Below are 26,488 nucleotides of genomic sequence, written 5' to 3'. Positions count from 1 at the left end.
TTGTTAACACCCTTGATGGGTGCTTCTATTGAGAAAGACGACACCCTTGATGGGTGCTTCAAATGAGAAAGACGACACCCTTGATGGGTGCTTCAAATGAGAAAGACGACGACCTTGATGGGTGCTACATCGCCAGCAATGCAACAAAATTATTTATGTATAAAGTTGTAAAACCAGCTAAATATTGTTAACACCCTTGATGGGTGCTTCTATTGAGAAAGACGACACCCTTGATGGGTGCTTCAAATGAGAAAGACGACACCCTTGATGGGTGCTACATCGCCAGCAATGCAACAAAATTATTTATGTATAAAGTTGTAAAACCAGCTAAATATTGTTAACACCCTTGATGGGTGCTTCTATTGAGAAAGACGACACCCTTGATGGGTGCTACATCGCCAGCAATGCAACAAAATTATTTATGTATAAAGTTGTAAAACCAGCTAGATATTGTTAACACCCTTGATGGGTGCTTCTATTGAGAAAGACGACACCCTTGATGGGTGCTTCTATTGAGAAAGACGACACCCTTGATGGGTGCTTCAAATGAGAAAGACGACACCCTTAATGGGTGCTACATCGCCAGCAAGACAACAAAATTATTTATGTATGAAGTTGTAAAACCAGCTAGATATTGTTAACGCACCTTGATGGGTGCTTCTATTGAGAAAGACGACGCCCTTGATGGGTTGCTACATCGCCAGCAAGACAACAAAATTATTTATGTATAAAGTTGTAAAACCAGCTAAATATTGTTAACACCCTTGATGGGTGCTTCTATTGAGAAAGACGACACTATTGATGGGTGCTACATCGCCAGCAATGCAACAACATTATTTATGTATAAAGTTGTAAAACCAGCTAAATATTGTTAACGCCTTTGATGGGTGCTTCTATTGAGACAGACGACACCCTTGATGGGTGCTACATCGCCAGCAATGCAACAACATTATTTATGTATAAAGTTGTAAAACCAGCTAAATATTGTTAACACCCTTGATGGGTGCTTCTATTGAGACAGACGACACCCTTGATGGGTGCTACATCGCCAGCAATGCAACACAATTATTTATGTATAAAGTTGTAAAACCAGCTAGATATTGTTAACACACTTGATGGGTGCTTCTATTGAGAAAGACGACACCCTTGATGGGTGCTTCAAATGAGAAAGACGACACCCTTGATGGGTGCTACATCGCCAGCAATGCAACAACATTATTTATGTATAAAGTTGTAAAACCAGCTAAATATTGTTAACACCCTTGATGGGTGCTTCTATTGAGAAAGACGACACCCTTGATGGGTGCTACATCGCCAGCAATGCAACAAAATTATTTATGTATGAAGTTGTAAAACCAGCTAGATATTGTTTACGCCCTTGATGGGTGCTTCTATTGAGACAGACGACACCCTTGATGGGTGCTACATCGCCAGCAATGCAACAAAATTATTTATGTATAAAGTTGTAAAACCAGCTAGATATTGTTAACACCCTTGATGGGTGCTTCTATTGAGACAGACGACACCCTTGATGGGTGCTACATCGCCAGCAATGCAACACAATTATTTATGTATAAAGTTGTAAAACCAGCTAAATATTGTTAACACCCTTGATGGGTGCTTCTATTGAGAAGGACGACACCCTTAATGGGTGCTACATCGCCAGCAAGACAACAAAATTATTTATGTATGAAGTTGTAAAACCAGCTAGATATTGTTAACGCACCTTGATGGGTGCTTCTATTGAGAAAGACGACGCCCTTGATGGGTTGCTACATCGCCAGCAAGACAACAAAATTATTTATGTATAAAGTTGTAAAACCAGCTAGATATTGTTAACACCCTTGATGGGTGCTTCTATTGAGAAAGACGACACCCTTGATGGGTGCTACATCGCCAGCAATGCAACAAAATTATTTATGTATAAAGTTGTAAAACCAGCAATTTGTAACACCCTTAATGGGTGCTACTATTGAGAAACACGACACCCTTGATGGGTGCTATGCTCATAAGACGCCACCCTTGACGGGTGCTACTATTGAATAATACGGCACTCTTGATGGGTGACACATCGCCAACAATTCAACAAAATTATTAATGTATAAAGTTGTAAAACCAGCAAAAAAACACCCTTGATGGACGTTGAGTAATACACCCTTGATGGGTGCTACTATTGAAAAGACTTAAGTTTTAAAGTTAGGCATTTTATTTGAATAATACAAATTGAAGAACCAACGAAGAAGACGGCACCTCGGAGATTTTTAGAAATCGGTTCATAAATCGACATTAGTAACAAATCCAGGGTTCAATGGCATTGCCTGGAGCTTTGCCGCACTATAACCAATAGGTTTGCTGATTATTTATGTACAAAGACAAAGTATTGCCTTAAAGAATTAATGGTGTAAAGTTGTCTATTACGCATTCCTTTAAAACTCTTTCCGAACTATATTCTGTAAATTGATATGTGCTTGGTAGTGTCCATTGGAATACCGCCATCTAGAGGTCAATGCACTGTTGAAAAAGACGACACCCTTGATGGGGCTATATACCAGCGAGAAACATGACACTCTTGATGGGTGCTATTATCGAGAAGCACGACACCCTTGATGGGTGCTACTATTGAGAAAGACGACACCCTTGATGGGTGCTATATACTAGCGAGAAACATGACACTCTTGATGGGTGCTATTATTGAGAAACACGACACCCTTAATGGATGCTACGTCGCCAACAATTCAACACAATTATTAATGTATAAACTTGTAAAACCAGCTAGATATTGTTTTAAGAAACATGACACCCTTGATGGGTGCTACTATCGAGAAGCACGACACCCTTGATGGGTGCTACTATTGAGAAGCACGACACCTTTGATGGGTGCTACTATTGAGAAAGACGCCACCCTTGATGGGTGCTACTATTGATCAACACGACACCCTTGATGGGTACTAAACCGCCAACAAAATAATTCCACCGAATAATTAATGTATAAAGTTGTATAACCAGCAAGAGATTGTTTTAAGAAACATGACACCCTTGATGGGTGCTACTATCTAGAAGCACGACGCCCTTGATGGGTGCTATACTATTGAGAAAGACGCCACCCTTGATGGGTGCTACTTCGCCAACAGAATTATTAATGTATAACTATAAAGTTGTAAAACCAGCTAGATATTTTTGACAACCCTGATAGGTGCTACCTTTGAGAAAGACGACACCCTTGATGGGTGCTATGCCAGTAAGACGCCACTCTTGATGAATGCTACAATTGAGAAACACGACACCCTTGATGGGTGCTACATTGCCAACAAAATTTATTCAACAGAATTATTAATGTATAAAGTTGTAAAACCCAGTAAGAGATTGTGCTTTGTATATAAAGAAGACAATGAGGATTAGAGATAATAATTACAGCATTTCCAAGGAACCTTTCCGCACGATTCTTAAGACACGATTTTACCCAGCATTAGGTGGGAACGGAATCAAAATCAGAGTTGAAAAAACAAAATGATTGTTCGGGAACCCATTATTGTGTGGTAATTGCTTCTTTAATACCCCTCTTCCCCCCAGTACGAGTACGAAAAAAATATGGACGAATACGAAAAAATACGGACGAGTTCGTGTTTGAGTTCGAGTGCGAACCAAGTTCGTGTTTGAGCTCGAGTGCGAACAAAACTACGCAAGTTTGAGTTTGGATTCGAGTGCGGAAAAAGTTTACGATTTTGAGAAGAGTTTGAGGTCGAGTATGTACTACATATGATCACGTTCGTGTTCGAGTGCGAGTGCGAACCAAGTTCGTGTTTGAGCTCGAATGCGAACAAAAATACGAACGTTAGAGTTAGACTCTAGTACGAAAGTTTTTTACGATTTTGAAGTCGTCTTGGAGGTCGAGAACGAACTAAGATCGAGTTCTTGTTGGAGTTCGAATGCGAACCAAGTTCGTGTTTGAGCTCGAATGCGTAAAAAATACGGACGTTAGAGTTCGGATTCGAATACGAAAAAAGTTTACGGTTTTGAAGTCGTCTTGGAGGTCGAATACCAAGTAAGAACTACGATCGAGTTCGTGCTCGAGTTCGAATGCGAACCAAGTTCGTGTTTGAGCTCGAATGCGAAAAAAATACGGACGTTAGAGTTCGGATTCGAATACGAAAAAAGTTTACGATTTTGAAGTCGTCTTGGAGGTCGAATACGAAGTAAGAACTACGATCGAGTTCGTGCTCGAGTTCGAATGCGAACCAAGTTCGTGTTTGAGCTCGAATGCGAAAAAAATACGGACGTTAGAGTTCGGATTCGAATACGAAAAAAATTTACGATTTTGAAGTCGTCTTGGAGGTCGAATACGAAGTAAGAACTACGATCGAGTTCGTGCTCGAGTTCGAATGCGAACCAAGTTCGTGTTTGAGCTCGAATGCGAAAAAAATACGGACGTTAGAGTTCGGATTCGAATATGAAAAAAGTTTACGATTTTGAAGTCGTCTTGGAGGTCGAATACGAAGTAAGAACTACGATCAAGTTCGTGCTCGAGTTCGAATGCGAACAAAGTTCGTGTTTGAGCTCAAGTGCGACTTAAGTTACACGAGTTCAAGTTGGAGTTTGAGTACAAAACTATGTACACGGAGAACGAGCACTTAAACTGCTATTGGAACTGCAAACTCCATTATAGTGTTTTCCTAATTATGGGGTATAGATTAATTTCTAAAGACTTCCTATTGTCCTACTGTGTTACCTACCCCATAAGGAACCCTAAAAATGTACAATGCCATCTATACTGTTATTGACTTTTTGACACTTGTTGCGATTTTCCGTTTGTGACAATGTGTTATATAATTTAGGGCCATGTGTACAAATCAAACTTTGAAATTTCAGTCGTATCTATTGTAGTTCTTTACATTGGTACTCATTGTGAAACAAATTTTCTAGGGCCATGTGTTTACAAAACTTTTCATCGCCGTTTTGTAGAAATTTCTGCCGACTGATTATATGTTTCAGGATTCTAGGGCCATGTTAACAAACTTCTTTGTCTTTGAAATCATTTCAAATTTATTATGTAAGATTTGTGTAGGGCCATGTGATGTACAGATCTTATACAAGTAAAAAAAAAAAAGGTCAGACGAATACACGAGTTCGTGTTCGGGGTTCAGTACGAGTGCGAACAAATTTTCATGGGTTCGAGTTCGTGTTTGAGTCCCAGTGCAAACAAAGTTCGTGTTTGATCTCGAGTTCGAACAAAAGTACGCGAGTCGGGTTTGGATTGGAGTACGAAAGAAGGTTTACGATTACGATTCGTGTTGGTACGAAATACGATCGTGTTCGTGTTTGAGTTCGAATGCGAACAAAGTTCGTGTTTGAGCTCGAATGCGAATAAAGTTACACGAGTACAAGTTGGAGTTGGGTACAAAAATGTACAAGGAGAACGAGCACTTAAACTGCTATGCCACCACCAGCTATTTTTAAGGAATTGTGGATATGGGGCCACGTGTAATAGTAATCTTATTTCGCCGTTTTTGCGTATTGGTTATCAATACAAATTGCAAAATCCGCACTTGAATTTGTGTTTAATCTTGCCCACGCACTTATACAGCCTCACACATAATAATATTATGGGGAAGACCTTTGTTTCCCTGCTTTTGTTTTCCTTTGTTCCTATTGAAATCTCAAAACCATAGTGTTTCCCAAGTTATGGGATAGATTGATTTCTAAAGACTTCCTATTGGTCTATTGTTCTATACCCCATAAGGAACCCTGAAAATGTACAATACCTTCTGCTTGATGGTTGTTGACTAAGTTGACACTTGTTGTGCTTTTTTTGTTTGTGACAATGTGTTACATATTTAGGGCCATGTGTACAAATCAAACTTCAAAATGTTAATGGTGTCTAAGCGTTTTCTTGTCGTTCTACATATACTCATTTGAAAAAAAAAGAATGTTCTAGGGCCATGTGTTACAAAACCTTTCATATTTCAAATATATTACGTATTTTTTGTAGGGCCATGTCATGTATAGGCCTACGGATCTTATTTTCCTCCGTTTTGTAGAAATTGTTTCCAATTGCCGGACGTGTATTTTTCTTGAAAAATACTTGTCCCTTCATCCCGCCTTGAGTATCATTGTGTAAAATACTCAAGAGTATTAAATGTGTTAATTTTCCAAAGCTATACTTTGAAGCTTAAAAAAGCTAAAATGATGGATCTACGTTTCCTCGTAAACTCTGTGTATCCCTCACCTGTATTTGTAGGATTCACTGAATGAAATACCGGGGACATGTTTACAAATGCACCTTATTTGAATGTGTATATAGCAGCAATTTCTTCAACTGCTACGCCACGCCCATCCCTCTTAAAACATCGATTTATTGTATAAGAAAATGCTATATTTAAAGGGCCCGTGTTTGTCGATAATTATTACAAATTACTGGAAACATGTAAGAGTCGTAAAACATGTAATCGCAGTAACGGTTTATCCACAATTATTTCGCGACATGAAATAGTCTCGGATCCTTGTCAAAATATGTGCTATTGACATAGATTATTAATGTTCTTGATTTGTTCTTCTATAATAAGTCCGATCCGCAAAGATCGGTAATAGGGCCATGGTGACAACATTGCTATGTAATCAGGTGATGACACCTGTAACGTCGGATACACCCAATAATCACTTTGTGTAGTAATGTCGTCTGAGTATACAGAGTAAAACAAAATTGATTCAATTTTTTTAAGACCCACAAGACCAGGCTCGGATCCTAGTCGAAATATGTGCTATCGACGTAGATTATTGTTTGTGATTTGTTTTTCTATGATAAGTCCGATCCGCAAAGATCGGTAATAGGGCCATGGTGACAATGTTGCTATCAGGTGATGACACCTTAAACGTCGGACACACCCCATAATCACTTTGTGAAGTGACGTCGTCTGAATCCGTACAGAGTTAAAAAAAAAAAAAAAAAACCGATTCGTTGATTTTTTTTTTAAAGACCCACAAAACCAGTGGAGGTTTTGATCGACAGTAACTTTTCAAGTCCGGTAAGTCCGATCAGCGCAGGTCGGCATCGTATTGTTTCCCTTTGAGCAGGTTCGCGTTGCTTTCGGGCAAACTTGTATTAAGCTTCACTATCTTTGTTAGAGATTTCGAGCCAATTTGGCCAAGTTATCTATTTGGAATAGTCCTCAACTAAGTTTTCGTCTTTCTCTCTGGTTGTACCCATTATGGTATTACTGTGGTCAGGTAAGGGCCACTAATTGCATTACCTTCACTGTCTGTATGTATGAGGCTGCGCAGCCAGTTAGGTCTAGTAATCTAGGTAGGGTAGACCTAAACTTGGTTTACCTTTTTCCATGGTTGTACCCATTACAGTGGTCGGGTAAGGGCCACTAAATGGGACATTACCGAGTTAGGCCTAGCAATCTAGGTATAGTGAAGGCCTAAACAAAGTTTCCCATTTTCTATGGTTCTATCTTTTATAGTGGTCAGGTAAGGACCATTTTCCCTCGTTTCACCGTAATAACAGTCACTTATTTGACCAAGAAATCACTGTATTGCTCATACTGACTTAACCTAGCTGCGCTAGGTAGACTTGTTGTTTTCTTTTCGTAAGTTTCTTTTCAGCCACTTGCAGATAGATTGTGAGTTCGTGCAAGCCCAAGTGTTCTTGTCAGATGCGGAGGAAACGGAAGCAGGGAGGAGGACCAACAGATGACTGACGGCCCTGCTTGCTGAGCATTCCATTCTTGCTTCCTTGGGTAAGAATATTAATGATATACTTTCCTTTCGAATATGTCACAGGCTGTCTTAAAGTGGTTCTCCTTGTTGTGTCCACGATTACTGAAACCTAATAGCAAAAAAGAAGAAGAATATTTCCCTCGGGCCCCCCCCATTTTTTTTTAAAATTACTTATAAAAGATTAATCACTTAAAGCACTTTCACAAATCAACAAATATAGAAGAAGAGCAATGTGCGCAATTATTATCCTGAACACATTTCCTTACACATTCATGTGTTCCTTCTAATCTTCTGGCAGAGAGATGATGGTCTACAAGATGAGATGTAATTACTCTGGACGAAGTTACAATCGATTCCGAATCTCAAGGAACCGGAAGCAGGGAGGAGGACCGACGGAAGGACTGATGACCTGCTTGCTGGGCAAGTCTTCACCATTTCTTGAGGTAAAGTTAGAAAAAGAGATTCAGATCGTATTTTTTCTTTTTCAATTAATTTTCAAGAAAATTAATTTAAATTGTTTTAAAAAGGAATAATCACTCAACACTCACAAATCCAAAAAAGGAGCAACAGGCACATTATACCCCATACACATATTCTTACATGTGCTCCTTCTAATCTTCTTGCAGAAATGAAGGTCTACAAGATGAGTTGTCATTCTGGACGAAGTTACACTCGATTCCGAATCTCGAGGAGCCGGAAGCAGGGAGGAGGACCGACGGAAGGACTGATGACCTGCTTGCTGGGCAAGTCTTCACCATTTCTTGAGGTAATTTAGAAAAAGAGATTCAGATCGTATTTTTTCTTTTTCAATAAATTTTCAAGAAAATTAAATTAAATTGTTTTAAAAAGAACAATCCTCACCACTTTCACAAATCCCCCCCCCCCAAAAAAAGAGCAACAGCTGCATATCCCACACACATTTTCTTACATGTGTTCCTTCTAATCTTCTTGCAGAGATGAAGGTCTACAAGATAAGAAGTCATTCTGGACCAAGTTACAATCGGTTTCGAATCCCAAGGAGCCGGAAGCAGGGAGGAGGACCGACGGAAGGACTGAAGACCTGCTTGCTGGGCAAGTCTTTACCAATTCTTGAGGTAATTTAAAAAAGAGATTCAGATCGTATTTTTCTTTTTCAATTAATTTTCAAGAAAATAAAAAGAACCATCCTCAACACTTTCACAAATCTCCCCCCCCCCCAAAAAAAAGAGCAACAGCTGCATATCCCACACACATTTTCTTACATGTGTTCCTTCCAATCTTTTGGCAGAGATGAGGGTCTAGCTACAGGATGAGTTGTCATTCTGGACGTTCCGAATCCCAAGGAACCGGAAGCAGGGAGGAAGACCGACGGAAGGACTGATGACCTGCTTGCAGAGCCAAGTCTTCACCAATTCTTGAGGTAATTAAAAAAAAAAAAGATTCAGATGTATTTTGTTTTCTTTTTCAATTTTTGTCTTCGTCTGCGGGCAGTGGCACATCCATTTTTTTTAATGACATATCTACTCTACACACATCATTCCAATAGTTGGTTTGTGCTCCGACTGTAAAAAAATAATTGGATTGGTTTTTTTTTTATCTTTGCAGATTCATCTGGCTTTGAGTAAGCAGGAGAAATGGTGACAATATACACACGGAGTACAGTCTTTCACCACTCCACTATAAGTTTTACAATGCTTATTATATAGTTTCCTTCTGATCCATCGCTCCCAAGTAGGATTTAGACCATTTCACTCAACCGAAAGCACGATTTAACAAACAAGTGTTTTAGGCCATGGGTCATGGAGAAGTTTAAATGTGTGCTTATAGATCTCGGTAAAGCATTTGATTGTGTCGATCATGTAAAACTGCTGAACATGTCAACTTCTTAACTCAATTAGTTTAAGTCATGGGCTTCAATCGGTGGGCATGGGGGGGGGGGGGAGGGCAATTAGTCCCACAACTTTTTAAAGTGGGGGAGGGAGGTACATATCCCACGACAATATTCTCAACAAAATCTCTGAAAATAGCCTTACAGAGTTTCCTTAAATGTATACCTCCCTCACTAGCGGATATGTTTGCTAAGCTAAACTGGTTTCAATGTTCTTAAGTCTAAAAAAGGCTATTCTTGTTTTCAAAAGTCTGAACAAAATGACTCCTTTGTGCACGACGAATCTGTTAAATTCGTGAAACAAGACAATCAAGTAACATGGCATTGGAAGCCTCTTTCGCCCAATAGACCTTTAACATGCTGCTACCATTTTAGTCTTTTTCCCTGTATCCAATAACAGTACTAAAAAGATAATGTTTTGTGCCAATATCTAGGAACCAGACTAATTTTCCTTCCAGCCTCGCTTTCGTTGCGTTGATTTGAATGGGAAAAATCAAGATGGCCGCAACATGGTAATAGTCTATTAAAAGGAGTGCTAGCGGCCATAAGCTTCGCTGTGTGGAGAAATTTGTATGGAATAATTTACATGACCAACTAAGAATCATGGATTTCCTGCCGTAAAGCCATTAGCCAGTGATATTTCTGCCACTAACACACTAGTTAAAAAATGCGCTAATCTACGAAGTTATAAACTTGGTTGCCATGGAAATTTGGAGCCGGATCGGGAATTTCCCCGTGTTTTTTTCCCCAAAAGGGTTTTCGCGGGGTTTTCGCCCATCTCGTAATCAGCAAATCAGTGCCTTTTACTAAAATGTTTAAAGTGAACTTTATATTGTGTAAATATTCGTATAGCACTTGTGTTTGTATAAGTGTTTGTATAAGTTTGTATTAGGTAGTATTCAAATGATTCCTATGTACATTTTTTTCTCGTAAATTTTACTTTGCTTAACTTTATAATTTCTACTGCATGCAGGGCCGGGTCCCAATGTAAACTAGTTAAACGTTTGGGCAGGCCCCGGGCAACGAAATTTAATAAATAAATAGAGGATTAGAAAGGGAATCATGATATTTCCAATTTGTTGGTTTTATTAAAATAAATCCACAAGTGGGGAAAACGATAATTCATTTTCCGTCCGTCCAAAGTCCATTTTTATTTTTAGTGGCTTTCAAATTATTCCTCTTCGTACATTTACACACTCGACATTTAATTTTATTTTCTTCGTAATACCATAATTTATATAATGTATATTTTTAATTACAGATGTAGTGGCAATTTTGCAGATTAAACTTGAGTGAAAACTTGCTGTATTAAATATTTAGTTGTGTCAGTATCAATCAACTCACATCAATCAATCTAGTTTTATTTCATAACTTCATAATGAAAACATATAAAGTACGTAACTTAATAGATAAACAAAACATAAAAGTAAATGACAAAGATAAGTAACAAAGATAAATGAAAAGCAGAGAATCTATGAGGAAGTTGTAAGAAGTCCAAGGACTTATGAAACACTCCCTTTTAACCCCCCCCCCCCGAGAGAAAATCCCAAGTGTTCCCTTTACGCCCAACTACCACACCCCAACCTAAGATGTTCCATTAACTTCAAGACAAGAATGTATGTATAAAACAATGTACAATGTAAACACTGTGAGAGTGGTAAAGTAGTAATAAACAAAATAAACAAAATCAATTTCCTTGCAAGTAGTTTCTATACAATGTTTTATCTAGGCGACAAGGGCGGTTCCAAAAAAAAAAAATGGGGGACCAAAAAAAAAGAAAAAGAAATTCCCCCCAAAAATGCGGTTCCAAAAATTAAGTGCATGGGGTTCGGGCCCCGAAATAAAAATGGAATTTAGATGCTCTGTACGTGGTGCGATCTGAGGCAATTTCTGACAACTTTAACCAATTTACGAGCAAAAGATGGTGGTGTAGCCCAGTGGCGTAGCCAGGAATTTTTCGGGGGGGGGGGGGGTGCCATCATGTAGATCAATGATAACTTTTTAAGAAACTCAAAATCTCAGGGGGGGGGGGCGACTGGGGGGGGGCGACAAGGTTTCATGGGGGGGGGCTGTCCCCCCCCCACGCCCCCGTGTAGCCTACCGGTACGCAGTGGCTGCCTTTCTTGCGACGTCACTTTAAAAAAAATTGGCTGGTTTTTTGTGGTTTTTTTTGGGGGGGGGGGGGTCCATGGCCCCCGTTGGGCCCCCCCCCTCCCCCGGATCCGCCCTTGATTGCCGATGCGACAGTTTGCGAACCCTTATGCGCCTATCAATTGTTCCCCCCCCCTCCCCGCGGGCTGCCCCACCCAAGACGTGGGGATTGTCACTTTTGAAGTGACAAAATCCCCAGCCCTCGGGCAAAATTTAAGTGACAATCCCCAACCATGCCGCGACATACATACGTGGGGCGCACTTGTGATTGCCTTTCCATGCAGTACGCCATGAGTGACCAAAATCCCCACCCTGGGGCATGAAAAACGTGACCAAATCCTGACATCGGACCTGGGGCAGCGGAGGGGGGGGGGGGAGGGATGTGGGAAACATTTTGATAGGCGCACTAGTGCCTCTGTTCTTCGATGGTCGACACTTCGGCGTCGTCTGCCGTCCAGTGCGCCCTCATCGTCACGGTTGAATTACCTCACAAATTGCGCATGTCCGAACTGTTTTAGTCTGTTCCCCCAAAAGGTCTCTACCTCACTAAGCAATTTTCAACACGTGGAAGTGGGAAATACGCAGACCGTCTCACGCGTGTAGATTGGAAAAGAGTGAAAACGTGAAGGACTGAAGCCAATTTGACCGATAAAAACATGGCTCAGCAAGTGAAAGATATGATGGGGAGGATGGGGAAAGGCCCCGCTGGCCTCGGTACTGGTGTGAAGTTGGTTTTGGCGGCTGGGGCGCTTGCTTATGGGGTCAAAGAATCCATATACACAGGTAAGTTAAGGGCTGGATTACATCAGCTAAATTTGCATAACCACTGGCACAGCACTGCAGTCATGGCAGTCTGCATGGGTTCAATGCCAGTCCAGTTTTCGGACAGGATTTTATATGTGTACTTTTTAACCGTATAAATTGCCTGAAAAGAATATTGCAACTTGAAGCGACTTTTTTCTTCATATATATCATCTCAATAAAGGTCAGCAAGTTTTTTGGAAAAAATGTTGCATCCTGACACCACTTTTGAAAATTGAAACAGAAAAAAAAAATCATCTTTTTTTGCTTATCTTGTCATGCTTGTACTATTGTAGTTGTACACCAGAGAATATGCTTTCATGTGAGGGAAAAAATTCCATACTGGATCACCACCTTTTTCAAGCGCCAAAAGTTGCAACCTTTATGGTTATTCCCTCCACTTCCCTCCACTTCCCTCCTCTACTCTCACCCTCTCCTTTCCCATGTTTCCTTTATTTCTATTTATTAATCAGTCACTTATTTCATCGAGATTCGAACCTCGGACTCTTGCTTGAAACACGAGACTCTTAACCGCTAGGCCGCGCACGATCGCTGTTGCAATAATCAAACTTTGGAAGTATTTGAAATAGCCATTGAAATAAACTAAATATTCATGAGAAAATAAATGTTCATAATGACGTATTGCACTATCATTGGCTGGCTCATGCGATGTCATGGTTGTCGATGTCATGCGTATAGCGTACCGCTGTCTTTTAGCCACTCAATCAGTTTTGACCAACTGCTTCAACTTAGTTTTGCACGATGTGTGCATCCAAAATGTGCTCTAAAAACACATTTTGCCTAATTTTGTTTCGCATTTACACAGCTTCCTGGATTCCTTTTGGGTGAAATCACAAGGTGAGATGAAAATTGATGTGTTTGGCGGCAGTTAAAGTGGTGAGCCAGTGTGGACATTTTCCCCATGTGAGAACTGGGAATGAATACCATACTAGTACGTCAGCTATCTGCCAGTTAAAACTTCAATGTTCACCTCACCTTGTGATTTCACCTAAGACGAATCCAGAAAGGGAAGGAAATGTGAAGACATTTTCGGAAAAATGTGTTTTTAGGGCAGACTATGGAGGCCCACATCAGCTCTGCAGCAGATAGTCTTGGCGACAAATTGTGGCATTGGTCTAGCCCCATAAATGTGGCCTATTTACTGAACTACCTCCGTAAACAAAGGCCACACATCCACATGTACAAAAATGTGTCGCACTTTGCCAAATTTTGATTTTCACATTTAGGCTTAGTTTGTAGGATTTTTTTGCTTAAGAAGCATACTCACCCTCTTTATAGGCTAGTCAGAAAGTGCTGCCTTTTTCAGATGTCTAATTTTTGTGAAATTTCATGTTGAAATTTTGATACGCAAATGTGTAAAAATGAATCTGGAAATTTCCAAAAAATAGACATCTGAAAAAGGCAGCACTTTCTGATTAGCCTATAAAGAGGGTGAGTATGCTTCTAAAGCAAAACAAACCTACAAACTAAGCCTAAATGCGAAAATCAAAATTTGGCAAAGTGCGACACGTTTTTGTACATGTGGATGTGTGGCCTATGTTTACGGAGGTAGTCCAGTAAATAGGCCACATTTATGGGGCTAGCATTGGTCATGTTGGTTGTTGATTTATGTAGTGCACGGTGCGCATGACGTGACATCACTACCCGTACCTAGCTCTACTGAGTGGAGCGTTGAACTACGGTACCCTCCGTACAAACGCTCCACCGATTTGGCATACATGTACTTTGGTGACATGTACACGGTATGCATTTTTGTGCATGCCCTCGTGAGGACAAAAGGCCCCCAAAAAATGGTAAAAAGAATACAAATGAGAAAGACAGTAACCCTGGACAGATCCACACATTAATGACATTCCATAAGACCCCTTAAATTGTTCCAAACAACCGGTAATTTTGAAAAAAGAACAAAATAGTCTGAACTTGCCACTCACAATTAAATGTGTCTGCTGAGTTGCACAGTCCATTTCACTGACATGACTGATGCATAATTCATCGCGCGCGTGTGTGACGTCACTTTTGAAGAAAAACAAGTTGCGCTTACTCAACGACTGTTTCATGTAGTCATATGTGCCCCATGCCGTCTGACAGTGTGGGTTTTTGGCACGGGACACATATCAGTACATGAAACAGTCATTGATTAAGCGCGACTTGTTTTTGCACAGTGACCGCTCGTTCAAAAGGTCAAAGGTCATACATCGTGACCATCAACGCTGACCAGGTAAGTTCTGAATAAAGATAAAAGAGTGCTTATGTTATCCATTTGGAGTTTGAGTTTCTTCACCTTATTTTAAAATAAAATGGACCAAGTTTCCCTTATCCGGTCGAATACTCCCCCTTTTACCCTAGCTTCATTTTTTTTCCTTCAAATCTTAATTTTTAAATTCTTTCTTATTATAAATGTAAGTGGATGGTGGTCATCGAGCGGTAATCTTCAGTCGTCTCGGGGGCGTTCAAGACGGGATTTATGCTGAGGGACTGCATTTTAGGATACCGTGGTTCCAGTACCCCGTCATATACAACATCCGCTCCAAGCCAAGAAGGATCTCTTCACCCACCGGAAGCAAAGGTAGGCCAGAGGATTATAAGTAAGGCCAAAAAAAAAAATATTCGGTCTCTGGTCAGACCAAAGTTCTGGAATTGACGCGGTCACGGGGCGCCTTTTTTTTTTTTTTTTTTTTTTTTTTTTTTTTCTTCTTCAAGCTTGGATTGTACAGACAAGGTGGGTACTACTTTGCTTTTTTGGTGTCGTCATGTACATTGGTGTCCTCCATAATTTGCCTTGGTGCTTTCGATCATTTGCCTTGGTGCAATTTCCCATTCCTTGGTGCTCTTTGGTAAAAAAAAATTGAGGAGGTGCGGAAATAGAGGGCGCTGTTGGAGCTACCGCGGAACATTTTGGGGAAAAAAAAGATCGACGCGCATGATTAAAATCGACGCGCGCGCTGACCAGAGACCGACTTATTTTTTTTGTTGTCCTAATCCTGAAAGCTATAAAGTGAGGAAAGTTGAGTCCATTCATTATTTCTGTGTGTGGCACCAGATACTTGCCGTAATTCATATTTAGGAAGAATGTGCCTCGGGGAAAGTTTCTAGCCAAGAAAATGGGGAGTTTGGGGAACCTAAAAGTTTATCTAAAACTATGAAGTCCACGTTACCACTGCAACTTATTCTACAATCGTTTTAACATATTCTTAATCAGTTCAATACAATCTTGTGCAAGGACCAGTTTTACTAAATTTGCCCGATCAGGCGGAGAGGGATTCTAAGTGATTTTAAGTTGAGGCACATAAAGACTGGCAAGTGTCCAAATGGACCATTCAGTAGTCTGGGGATGTGACTGTAGAAAGAAGTGTATAAGTGGAGACTGGTACCAGTTGTATCTTCTGACCCACTTTAGTTGTGCAGTACTGGAATGGACTGGTTGTTTGAATCGAGATTCATAAATACCTAAGACAGTTTACGCATTCCTATTGGTTGAGAGCCCATCACGTGGCCGGTCTTAAACGGATAATAAAGACATGGCTAGCTGGTCTTAAACACTTTCCAGTGTCACAATAAAATGTGGACTCCTAAAAATCCAGTGCCTCTTATCGTTTCATTGGTTGAACGTTCACAATCCTCACGTAGGCATGCGCAACACTACCAGGGAGTTAGACTTTTATAGTTCTAAATTCAAAACGCAACGCGCCAGGTGCGTTCTGCGCGACATCGCGTAGAACATGATACGCGCGCGTCAATCTCCATTAAAGGGTTGTTTACATCTTACTCGCCAGCTGAACACTCCATTATTTTGTAAGAGGGATGTTTCAAAAAGCATAAAGTGAATTTGTTGAACAAAATCGGGATGTTTTGAACGAATTATATGATTTTTTTTCACCGAAAAGGTATTTATGAATGGGAATAAATATGTGCTCCGTCGGTATTTATCACTCTGTTTAAGACCACTTAGAGTCTGGGTGCTGATAATTACCCTCACCTCCGGCTCGAGTAATTGTCAGCACCCAGACTCTAAGTGGTCTTAAACAGAGTGATAAAAACCTCCGGAGCACACATTTATTCCCTTAATAAATTGCTTAACCTTACATGTACATGTTAATTTACGTTGTACAGTGTTTAAAAATGTGGATATTTATGTTGTGGATATACTTTATGCAGATCTTCAGATGGTCAACATCAGTCTGCGTGTCCTGTCCAGACCCATGGAGGCCAACCTTCCTACCATCCTGCGCCAGCTGGGCACAGACTACGACGAGAGGGTCCTGCCGTCCATATGCAATGAGGTAATGTCAAAGGTCAAGCTATTTTGAGTGCTGCTGGTTATGGTCATTGACTAGAGATGTCATACGTCCCGATGATAATCATGCAACAATGAAGGTGTACACCTTTTTTTTTTTTTAACAAAAGGTTCATAACATTGACCAGAGATTTTAGTTGCATTAGCCCCCTGCTGTTTAAAAGGTCACAAACGGTCAAAATTTCCTTCCACTTCCCCTGGTATATTTTTAACACACCAATGGGTCACTTGACCACTTTTGACCCAAGTAACAGCATGGCTCAGAATGCATGTTTGCATAGGAGGGTTAATGGGTTTGTAGAACTTGCAGGGCTGTGAAGTGCAGAGGGTTATGTAGCCTTGGTCAATGCTCTCGTCGTTATTCGTCCCGTACGCGGTCAATCGTCGGCATATATCCTCACGCGCTATGCACATGCATGTAAAAATACAGCGCGAACAGCGACCTCATGCGGCCACTGTTTTTTTATGCAAATCAGTTGGGGACGATCTCGAGCCTTGGTTCAATCGTCGGCCAAAGCTTATGTTTTTCTTTATTTTGCGCTGGATTTCTAGCGCACGACCTCGTATGCGAATACAGATAAGTGTAGGCGGGGCTAATATGTGGAGTATCCAATCACACCTTGGTAAATCCGGACGTCATCAAATTATTCGCAGCTATTCGCCTTTTGCGGACGTGACAGGAACCACAGTTTTTGTGCATTGGTGCCGTGTGCAGAGACACAACGTGTACGTGTATGGATTATGTAGGGTACCACGTTTCACTATGCAAGTTTCCACGCAACGATCGACCAATAAGAAAACGACATTTAAGGTCAGCTAAGGCTATTAACATAATGAGCACCACCCCCAAAACCTCACATGGACGATTGAACCAAGGCTCTCGATCGTCCCCAACTGATTTGCATATAAAAATAGTGGCCGCGTGAGGTCGCTGTTCGTGCTGTATTTTTACATGCATGTGCATAGCGCATGAGGATATACATATGTATGCCGACGATTGACCGCGTACGGGACGAATAACGACGAGAGCATTGACCAAGGCTAAGGGTTATGTAGGTTATTGCCATGCGGATCATGTTTGATGCCACCAGTAACATTTTGACCTGTCGTTTTCTTTTTCAGGTTCTGAAGGGTGTCGTAGCAAAGTTTAATGCTTCACAGCTCATTACTCAGAGACAGCAGGTAAGATGGAACACCATCGACATTAAACACATGCAGCTATTATTATGAAATACCTCACTTGACTGCGATTCTGCCGCGTTGACGTGATTCTACCGCTATAGGTCAAAAGTCTCAAGCATCCTGTGAAATCATGGCACCTGGTGCGCTGTCATTTTTAAGAAGAGTGGAATTTTTTATAAAAAAATCCATTTCCAACGATGGTAAGCCAACCATCGTTGGGGAAAAAAATGTTCTAATTTTTCAAAAAAAGCGGACAAAATGTTGAAGTCTGCTAATGTGGCCCATCAGGCCGGTGTTTATCTCCGGTTTCAGTAGCATGAAATGACACAATAGTTTTATCCCCCCTGGATGGGATGCTAGTCCATTGCAGGTTACTCCCCAGCTAATGCCGGTACCCATTTATACTCCTGGGTGGAGAGAGGCAAGTGGGGTGAAGTGGCTTGCCCAAGGACACAACTATAGCCAGCAGCTGGATTCGAACCCCTGACCCTCTGATCATGAGTCATGAACCCTGACCACTGGGCCACACTCCCCCACAGCAAAAGCAGACATAATAGTGAGGGTGTTAATTGTGTCCACCATTTGTCCAAAAAAAAGGCCAATGAGATGTTCTTTATGTTTTCTCACTTGGCATGTCCGTAGGTGAGTTTGCTGATTCGTAGGCAGCTGACGGAGAGAGCCAACGACTTTGGCCTCATCCTGGACGACGTCTCCATCACAGAACTCAGTTTTGGTGAGAAATTTTCCCCAACCCCATCTAATAAATTATTCTTTCATTGGATGTAATGAACATAATCAACCCATGTTCTCATTGTCCTATTAGTCACTAAATATATACAAATTCATTGTTCACCACCAAAGGCAACCACTGTGATTCTCAGAAACATCACTGCTCATCAAGAACCATCTTCTCATCTCAAAGATCAAAGACACAAAAACATGATTTTGTGTTTTTATCATTAGTTGATAAGGAGAGAATTACGAAATGAAGATGAGGTCAATGAATTGGAGGTTTGCAGTAACATCATATGAATGAGATATATTTCTTAGCGAGTTGTGTGGTTCTCAGAAGAACCAGTCGAGAAGTTGAGGTCATTCAGGTAAGGGCCTGCCTCAATTCGTATTCAGGACAAGTCCCAGACAAGTTGTGGGTAGAATCGTTCATTTTGTCCGGAAGAACCTCTGAATTTGTCCGAGACATTTTCTGGGAAATTTTCATGAGCAACTGCTTGACTCACCAATATTAATAACATTGTGGGAAGATTGTGGGGAAAGTGTTCAAAATCCTGCAACTTATACCTGATACAATGTCTGCAAATTGTCTGGAACTTGTCCCTGGATATGAATTGAAATGGGGCCCTAAGTAGGCAGCTGGGAGAGATTCCCTGTCTCACCTGTTAACAAGATATCTGAATTGAGAGTTAGACGATTCATTTTTTTTCCAATCCAAAAACATGAAGATGTTACTCACGATTTTTTAGTAGTTATGTTTCACTCCTAAACTAGGAGCTTCGTCAGACTAGCATAATGTCCAATGCTCAACTGCCTTTTATTACCCTTTCTTGGTCGTCGTGGGCGTGGCTTGGACTAGTTGATCATAGATGTTATGGAGCTTGTAGGCCTCATCGTCTTTATTGAGAATCGTCTAGCTCTTGTTTTACCAACAATCCAGATGAAATTAATAACTGAAATGAGTTTTCTTCTTGTCCGCAGGTAAGGAGTACACAGCGGCCGTGGAAGCCAAGCAAGTAGCCCAGCAGGAAGCCCAGAGGGCCATGTTCCTGGTGGAGAAGGCCAAGCAGGAGAGAGCACAGAAGGTGGTACAGGCCGAGGGTGAAGCAGCGGCTGCAGAAATGATATCCTTTTGATGCAGTCCTCCAGTGGGCTTGTGCGTGAACAATAGAGGGCAGCGTAGCTTAGAAATGAGGGCAAAGTGAAGGGCACTTGCATCCCATTGGACAAATTGTGTTATTTTCTGCGAATAAAAAATGCGTAAGGCCCAGGAAGGGCAAGGTCTGCCTGACAGTGGACCATATTTGCGCACTGGTACGATACCACCAAATGATGAATATGATAGATTTGCTGTGCGCAACACTAAGTGACGCGCCTGAGAAATATTGGCAAAGTTAAGGGCACTTGCATCCCATTGGACAAATTGTGTTATTTTCTGCGAATAAAAATTGCGCATGTACCAGGAATGGCAAGATTTGCCTGACAGTGGACCATATGTGCGCACTTGTTTGATACCACCAATTGACGAATATGATGGATTTGCTGTGCGCAACACTAAGTGATGCATTGTCTATGACCTTTTTCACACGACATGTCACTCCATGGTGCATCTGCTATCCACTGATGTAACCGATGCTATATAGATTATATAAATGGTGGCATGCCCTTTACGCCTTCTCATTGTTAAGTACCGCTGCCATATTTTGTTGGTGTTTTGAGTACAAAGCTCTGCAAGAATGCTAACTACACGTCAATGTATCCCAGTTTTCATAATGATGTGATTTCTCTTGTACTGTCACATGATGATTCACTACTTCACTGAGGAGTCCTGTCCACCTCATTCGCCGACAGCAATACCCTTCCCATAATTTCATCATGAAACGCCGGATGTCTCATGGGAACAGTCTGTTAATCTTGATGGGTGGCCAACCAACATCGCTTGGTGCTGCCGTGGCTGCACATTGTAACCTCAGACTGACATATCCCTGTTCAGGGGCCACTTGTGTCTAAACAAGACTCCCTAGCTGTTGGAGATTTGACTGCCAGGAGAAGACCTGTGGTAAATGGGGTGGGAGGGGCTTAGGGGATTTTTCTAGGGGTGGGACAGTGGGATAGGGTGCTGGATTGTTGGTGGACGGACCGTCGTGATTTTTACTTTAGTAATCTGATGACAGTAAATGTATCATGCTTTCTAAAGATACACCTTTAAGTGAGCAAATTTAATTAAAAGTATGTAAATGGTACCACTTATGTCTAAACCATTTGAAATCAATCCATGTGCTGAATGTCAGATCAGGCAGCCATCTCATATCTTTCCATTTGTATAATTTTTTAGTACCACTTTGAAATTCTATAAAAGAAACTGATTTGAAACGATTGTGCAAATCAAGTCAGCCTGATTTCAAATTAGGTAAGTTTGAGTGATCTTAGAGACAGAGTGGCCATGATGTCCATTCAAGTCGATATCAATTCAGTCACAAGTCATTTCGTCTTGGGTCAAGTCACGAGCTATTAAAAAAGAACGACAAAATTGCTTGTTTTGCGTGGAAAAAAAAATTGTTTTTATCAACCTACCTTAACTCTGATCTCACTTGGGAATGGCCATCGCCAACAATCCAGGCTATCTGAAGCTGAGGAAGATCCGAGCTGCACAGAACATTGCCAGAACGGTCAGTACAACCACCTCTTTCCTCTTGAAGAGTGCATTTGATTACTTTCCCCCATGCTTACTCGTTCAAGCATGACTGCATTCAATTTACCTCTCACGTGACTTCTCGTGCTTTAATCGAGCCTGGCCCAAGTAACCGCCCCGCTGAGCCAGTTACTCAGGTTAGTGCCCCACTTTCCCCCATGCGTCACTCGTGTAGGCGCGACTGCTTTCGATTTAACTCTCATGTGACTTCTCGCGCTTTAATCGAGCCTGGCCCAAGTAACCGACCAGCTGAGCCGGTTACTTAGGTTAGTGCCCCGCTTCACTCATGTAAGCGCGACTGCTTTCGATTTAACTCTCATGTGACTTCTCGCGCTTAATCGCGCCTGGCCTAAGTAACCGACTCGCCGAGCCGGTTACTCAGGTTAGTGCCCCACTTTCCCCCACGCTTCACTCATGTAGGCGCGACTGCTTTCGATTTAACTCTCATGTGACTTCTCGCGCTTAATCGCGCCTGGCCCAAGTAACCGACTCGCCGAGCCGGTTACTTAGGTTAGTGCCCCACTTTCCCCCATGCTTCACTCATGTAAGCGCGACTGCTTTCGATTTAACTTTCATGTGACTTCTCGCGCTTAATCGCGCCTGGCCCAAGTAACCGACTCGCTGAGCCGGTTACTTAGGTTAGTGCCCCGCTTCACTCATGTAAGCGCGACTGCTTTAGATTGAACTCTCATGTGACTTCTCGCGCTATAATCGAGCCTGGCCCAAGTAACCGACCAGCTGAGCCAGTTACTCAGGTTAGTGCCCCGCTTCACTCATGTAAGCGCAACTGCTTTCGATTGAACTCTCATTTGACTTCTCGCGCTTAATCGCGCCTGGCCCAAGTTACCGACTCGCTGAGCCAGTTACTTAGGTTAGTGCCCCACTTTCCCCCATGCGTCACTCATGTAGGCGCGACTGCTTTCGATTTAACTCTCATGTGACTTCTCGCGCTTAATCGCGCCTGGCCTAAGTAACCGACTCGCCGAGCCGGTTACTCAGGTTAGTGCCCCACTTTCCCCCACGCTTCACTCATGTAGGCGCGACTGCTTTCGATTTAACTCTCATGTGACTTCTCGCGCTTAATCGCGCCTGGCCCAAGTAACCGACTCGCCGAGCCGGTTACTTAGGTTAGTGCCCCACTTTCCCCCATGCTTCACTCATGTAAGCGCGACTGCTTTCGATTTAACTTTCATGTGACTTCTCGCGCTTAATCGCGCCTGGCCCAAGTAACCGACTCGCTGAGCCGGTTACTTAGGTTAGTGCCCCGCTTCACTCATGTAAGCGCGACTGCTTTAGATTGAACTCTCATGTGACTTCTCGCGCTATAATCGAGCCTGGCCCAAGTAACCGACCAGCTGAGCCAGTTACTCAGGTTAGTGCCCCGCTTCACTCATGTAAGCGCAACTGCTTTCGATTGAACTCTCATTTGACTTCTCGCGCTTAATCGCGCCTGGCCCAAGTTACCGACTCGCTGAGCCAGTTACTTAGGTTAGTGCCCCACTTTCCCCCATGCGTCACTCATGTAGGCGCGACTGCTTTCGATTGAACTCTCATTTGACTTCTCGCGCTTAATCGCGCCTGGCCCAAGTAACCGACTCGCTGAGCCGGTTACTTAGGTTAGTGCCCCACTTCACTCATGTAGGCGGGACTGCTTTCGATTTAACTCTCAAGTGACTTCTCGCGCTTAATCGCGCCTGGCCCAAGTAACCGACTCGCTGAGCCGGTTTCTCAGGTTAGTGCCCCACTTTCCCCCATGCTTCACTCATGTAAGTGCGACTGCTTTCGATTTAACTCTCGTGTAACTTCTCGCGCTTAATCGCGCCTGGCCCAAGTAACCGACTCGCCGAGCCGGTTACTCAGGTTAGTGCCCCACTTTCCCCCATGCGTCGCTCATGTAGGCGCGACTGCTTTTGATTTAACTCTCATGTGACTTCTCGCGCTTAATCGCGCCTGGCCCAAGTAACCGACTCGCCGAGCCGGTTACTCGGGTTAGTGCCCCACTTTCCCCCACGCTTCACTCATGTAAGCGCGACTGCTTTCGATTTAACTCTCATGTGACTTCTCGCGCTTTAATCGAGCCTGGCCCAAGTAACCGACCCGCTGAGCCGGTTACTGCGGTTAGTGCCCCACAATGCAATGCGAAACAAAAAGGCAGCTAAAAAGTCTAACGCTGAGGCGGTGAGGGATTCAAAAGTGTCTCAGCTTCACTTGACTTCACACTAGCACTAGATGATATCTTAATCAGTCTTAAACAGTTCTACAGTATTTTTCTGAGGGTTCTTTTTGACAAATCCAATAAGAAATTCGTGAAGATGTTACTCACAAATTAGTGATGTTTCACTGCTACGCTAGCAGCCTCTTCAGACTGGCAACCCATTTGACTCAACACTGTCCCTTTATCCGCTCCGTTCACAAGTACCCCCACACCGGCAAACACCTGACTGCAATATTTTGCCGCGACGCACGGCCGTACCACTGCGTGAACATAGTACAAGTCCCCTGGTGTACGTGCGTCACACACAAGGAACGGTGCGCGTCAACCAGCTAAATGTCCCGCCCATGGGACGTCGTTGCTAGGTGAAAGGGCGCCCTCTTTTGTTGGCGCACGGAGCTCATAGCTGCTTGAAGCTGCCATAGAGGGCGTGGTGCGGATGAGTTGATCAAAGATATTGTTCAGTTTGTAGGCCCCCTCGTCCTTGTTGAGAATGTTGTTGTCTCCCCTCCTGCGCATCAAAATGGCTTCTGTGAGCCATCTGGTGGCGTTCTTTGAGCCATAGACGGAGCCATAGCGTAGCAGTGAAACGTCACTAGTTTATGAGTAACATCTTCGCAAATTTTTTTATTGGATTTCTCAAAACGAACCTTCAGAAATATTCTGACAAACAATCCAGATGAACTTACTCAAAAAAAAAAAGTTTACAGTATTTTACAACAATTATTCATTGAGACAACAGCTGGTCCAGCCTAATTTTCATTCAAGTTGGGTTTTCAGTGGGGATTATTACTATTATTTTCGCGTTCTTTTATTACGCGCTTTGAGGAATCTTTGATTCACACTGCACTATAGAAATGTACATGTAGTGTTATTTTTATTAAATGGGTATTCATAAATACCTATTAAGACAGTTTACACATTCCTATTGGTCGAGAGCCCGTCACACAGCCGGTCTTAAACGGATGATAAAGACATGGCTAGCTGGTCTTAAACACTTTTCCAGTGTCACATGAAATTTGGACTCCATGAAATCCGGTGCCTTTTAACGTTTCATTGGTTGAACGTTCACATTCCTCACGTATGCATGCGCAATTCTACCAGTGAATCAGTATTTCATGGTCCGAAATTCACACTACACCAGCCCACCTTTTAAGGTAACGAGCTGTGGAGGGGCATTCCATATTATAGTCAGAGGGGTGTTTCGTAAAACAAAGTAAAATTGTTGAACAAAATGGTTGGCAATGTCTACTTTTTGACTTGTTTTGATTTTTGGACCGAAAAGATTTGTTTTTTTTTACCGAAAAGGTATTTATGAATGGGTTAGACTCGGGTAATTATCACCCATCCAGACTCCCACCGGTCTTAAACAGAGTGTTATAATACCTCCCGAACACACATTTATTCCCTTACTAAAGTGAATGTTGTTTTGGTGTCCGTGTCTGATGCAGGTGGCTTCGTCTCAGAACCGCGTCTACCTGAACGCCAGCAGCCTGATGCTCAACCTAGGGGACAAGGAATTCTACGAAGACTCCGAGAGACTGGGCAAAGCCTCAGTGAAGAAGTAGCTCTGGAGAGTATTCACATCTGAGATCTTTATTTTGTAGGATGAAGCGATCTACTAGCCAGGTTTTCATATTTCATCACGTTCACGTCAAATGAAAGGTCAAACAAAAATTTGATTGGAAGTTTAAATGATCATATTAAAAGGTATGCAAGTTTTCCCCGGATCAGCTGATTTCCTCGTTTTTCACTTCACACTTATATGCCATCAACATTTGAAAAAAAAGGTATTGATTCTTGTAAAATTGGAATTGCCTCTGTTTTTGTTTGTTCCCAGTTGCACGTCTGTTTTAAAGATTACTTCTTCTTTTTTTAAGAAGTCACGTGCGTATAACACTTACATGGTAAACCATTCCCTTCATGTTGTGTTCTTTTTTTGATTTGGATGGTTGCTAGCTACTGTGAGACATTAGACTGTGTTTAAAGATAAAGTCCATCATTTGTAATTTGTGCATTTTGTTCGTTTGAAGCAACAAAAATGTTCAAAATCTAATGAAGGATACTGAACAACTAACGTGATGAAGTTTCAGCTAAGCTTCAGCTGTATATTCCGAGAAAAACAGCATAGGATCTCAATTTCTAATCAAAAGTTACTGAATCATGTTTTGAATTGTTTTGAACTGCAGCTATATGCGATGTCGCGCACTGATCCAACGAATTATAACAACCGCGCGCGCGTGTGCGTCGTGCAAATGCTTGCGCGTGCTTCGCCGAATAACAAAACGAACTACTAATTTAAATTTTCCTACGGTGCGTCTTAAGACGCACCGTTGGAAAGGCCTTCTTTCGTTGATTACTTCAAAATGACAGCTTCCGAGAAAGAATAATTTCACAGGGAGTTTAGTTCCCTTACTATCTTTCAACCAAGTTTGTTTTTCAACAATAATTACGCAAGTTACTTTTCGGATGGCTGCAAATGATGGACTATAGCTTTAAAACCTGAACCACCAAAATCTGCCATAACCCAATATCTCTGGTTTGTTTGGTTTTAATGGAACCAGGACTGTACCACTATGTCACCATCGATGGGATTTGATTTCCCAGTTGTGTTAAAGTACGAACAGGTGTATGGTTCACAAAAGAGGGATTATTCCCAGCTTTTGCTCATGACCGAGTCAATATTTTGGCAACTGAGGACATTTTAGAATGAAAAATGTCGAAAATTCCAGTTCATTGGAAATTCAGTAGATCAAGTGGCTTTGTAGCTTTGATGACTTCAAATATTAAACCAAATTTAAATTTTACTCTAGGCCAGGC

At 42.0% G+C, this 26,488-nt stretch overlaps 1 protein-coding gene and 1 long non-coding RNA gene across 2 annotated transcripts; both read left to right on the top strand.

Moving 5' to 3' along the window:
• The first annotated feature begins 8,024 nt into the window (after positions 1-8,024).
• On the top strand, positions 8,025-11,270 carry LOC119742412. Its single transcript, XR_005272845.1, has 5 exons — positions 8,025-8,159; positions 8,343-8,482; positions 8,671-8,810; positions 8,984-9,115; positions 9,301-11,270. It is a non-coding gene; the product is annotated as an uncharacterized LOC119742412 (long non-coding RNA).
• A 991-nt stretch (positions 11,271-12,261) lies between these two features.
• Positions 12,262-25,243, top strand: LOC119742962 (prohibitin-2-like). The gene is made up of 8 exons (XM_038219254.1): positions 12,262-12,517; positions 14,961-15,122; positions 16,712-16,836; positions 17,973-18,032; positions 18,675-18,765; positions 19,746-19,888; positions 21,356-21,433; positions 25,120-25,243. Exons 1-8 carry the CDS (start codon positions 12,391-12,393, stop codon positions 25,234-25,236), a joined length of 903 nt encoding a protein of 300 aa, XP_038075182.1. The 5' UTR covers positions 12,262-12,390; the 3' UTR covers positions 25,237-25,243.
• Positions 25,244-26,488: the final 1,245 nt, after the last annotated feature.

Source organism: Patiria miniata, unplaced genomic scaffold (genome assembly GCF_015706575.1).
Source record: "Patiria miniata isolate m_02_andy unplaced genomic scaffold, ASM1570657v1 HiC_scaffold_6, whole genome shotgun sequence".
Classification (NCBI taxonomy): domain Eukaryota; kingdom Metazoa; phylum Echinodermata; class Asteroidea; order Valvatida; family Asterinidae; genus Patiria; species Patiria miniata.
The sequence above is the reverse complement of the archived record's forward strand: the minus strand, read 5'-3'. Positions and strand labels throughout refer to the sequence as shown.

Excerpts from the sequence above, each read along its gene's own strand:
- LOC119742962 (XM_038219254.1), top strand. The coding sequence starts at position 12,391 with ATGGCTCAGCAAGTGAAAGATATGATGGGGAGGATGGGGAAAGGCCCC. Across the intron at positions 18,033-18,674 it reads TCATTACTCAGAGACAGCAG|GTGAGTTTGCTGATTCGTAG; the intron begins GTAAGATGGAAC and ends GCATGTCCGTAG. Across the intron at positions 21,434-25,119 it reads CACAGAACATTGCCAGAACG|GTGGCTTCGTCTCAGAACCG; the intron begins GTCAGTACAACC and ends TGTCTGATGCAG.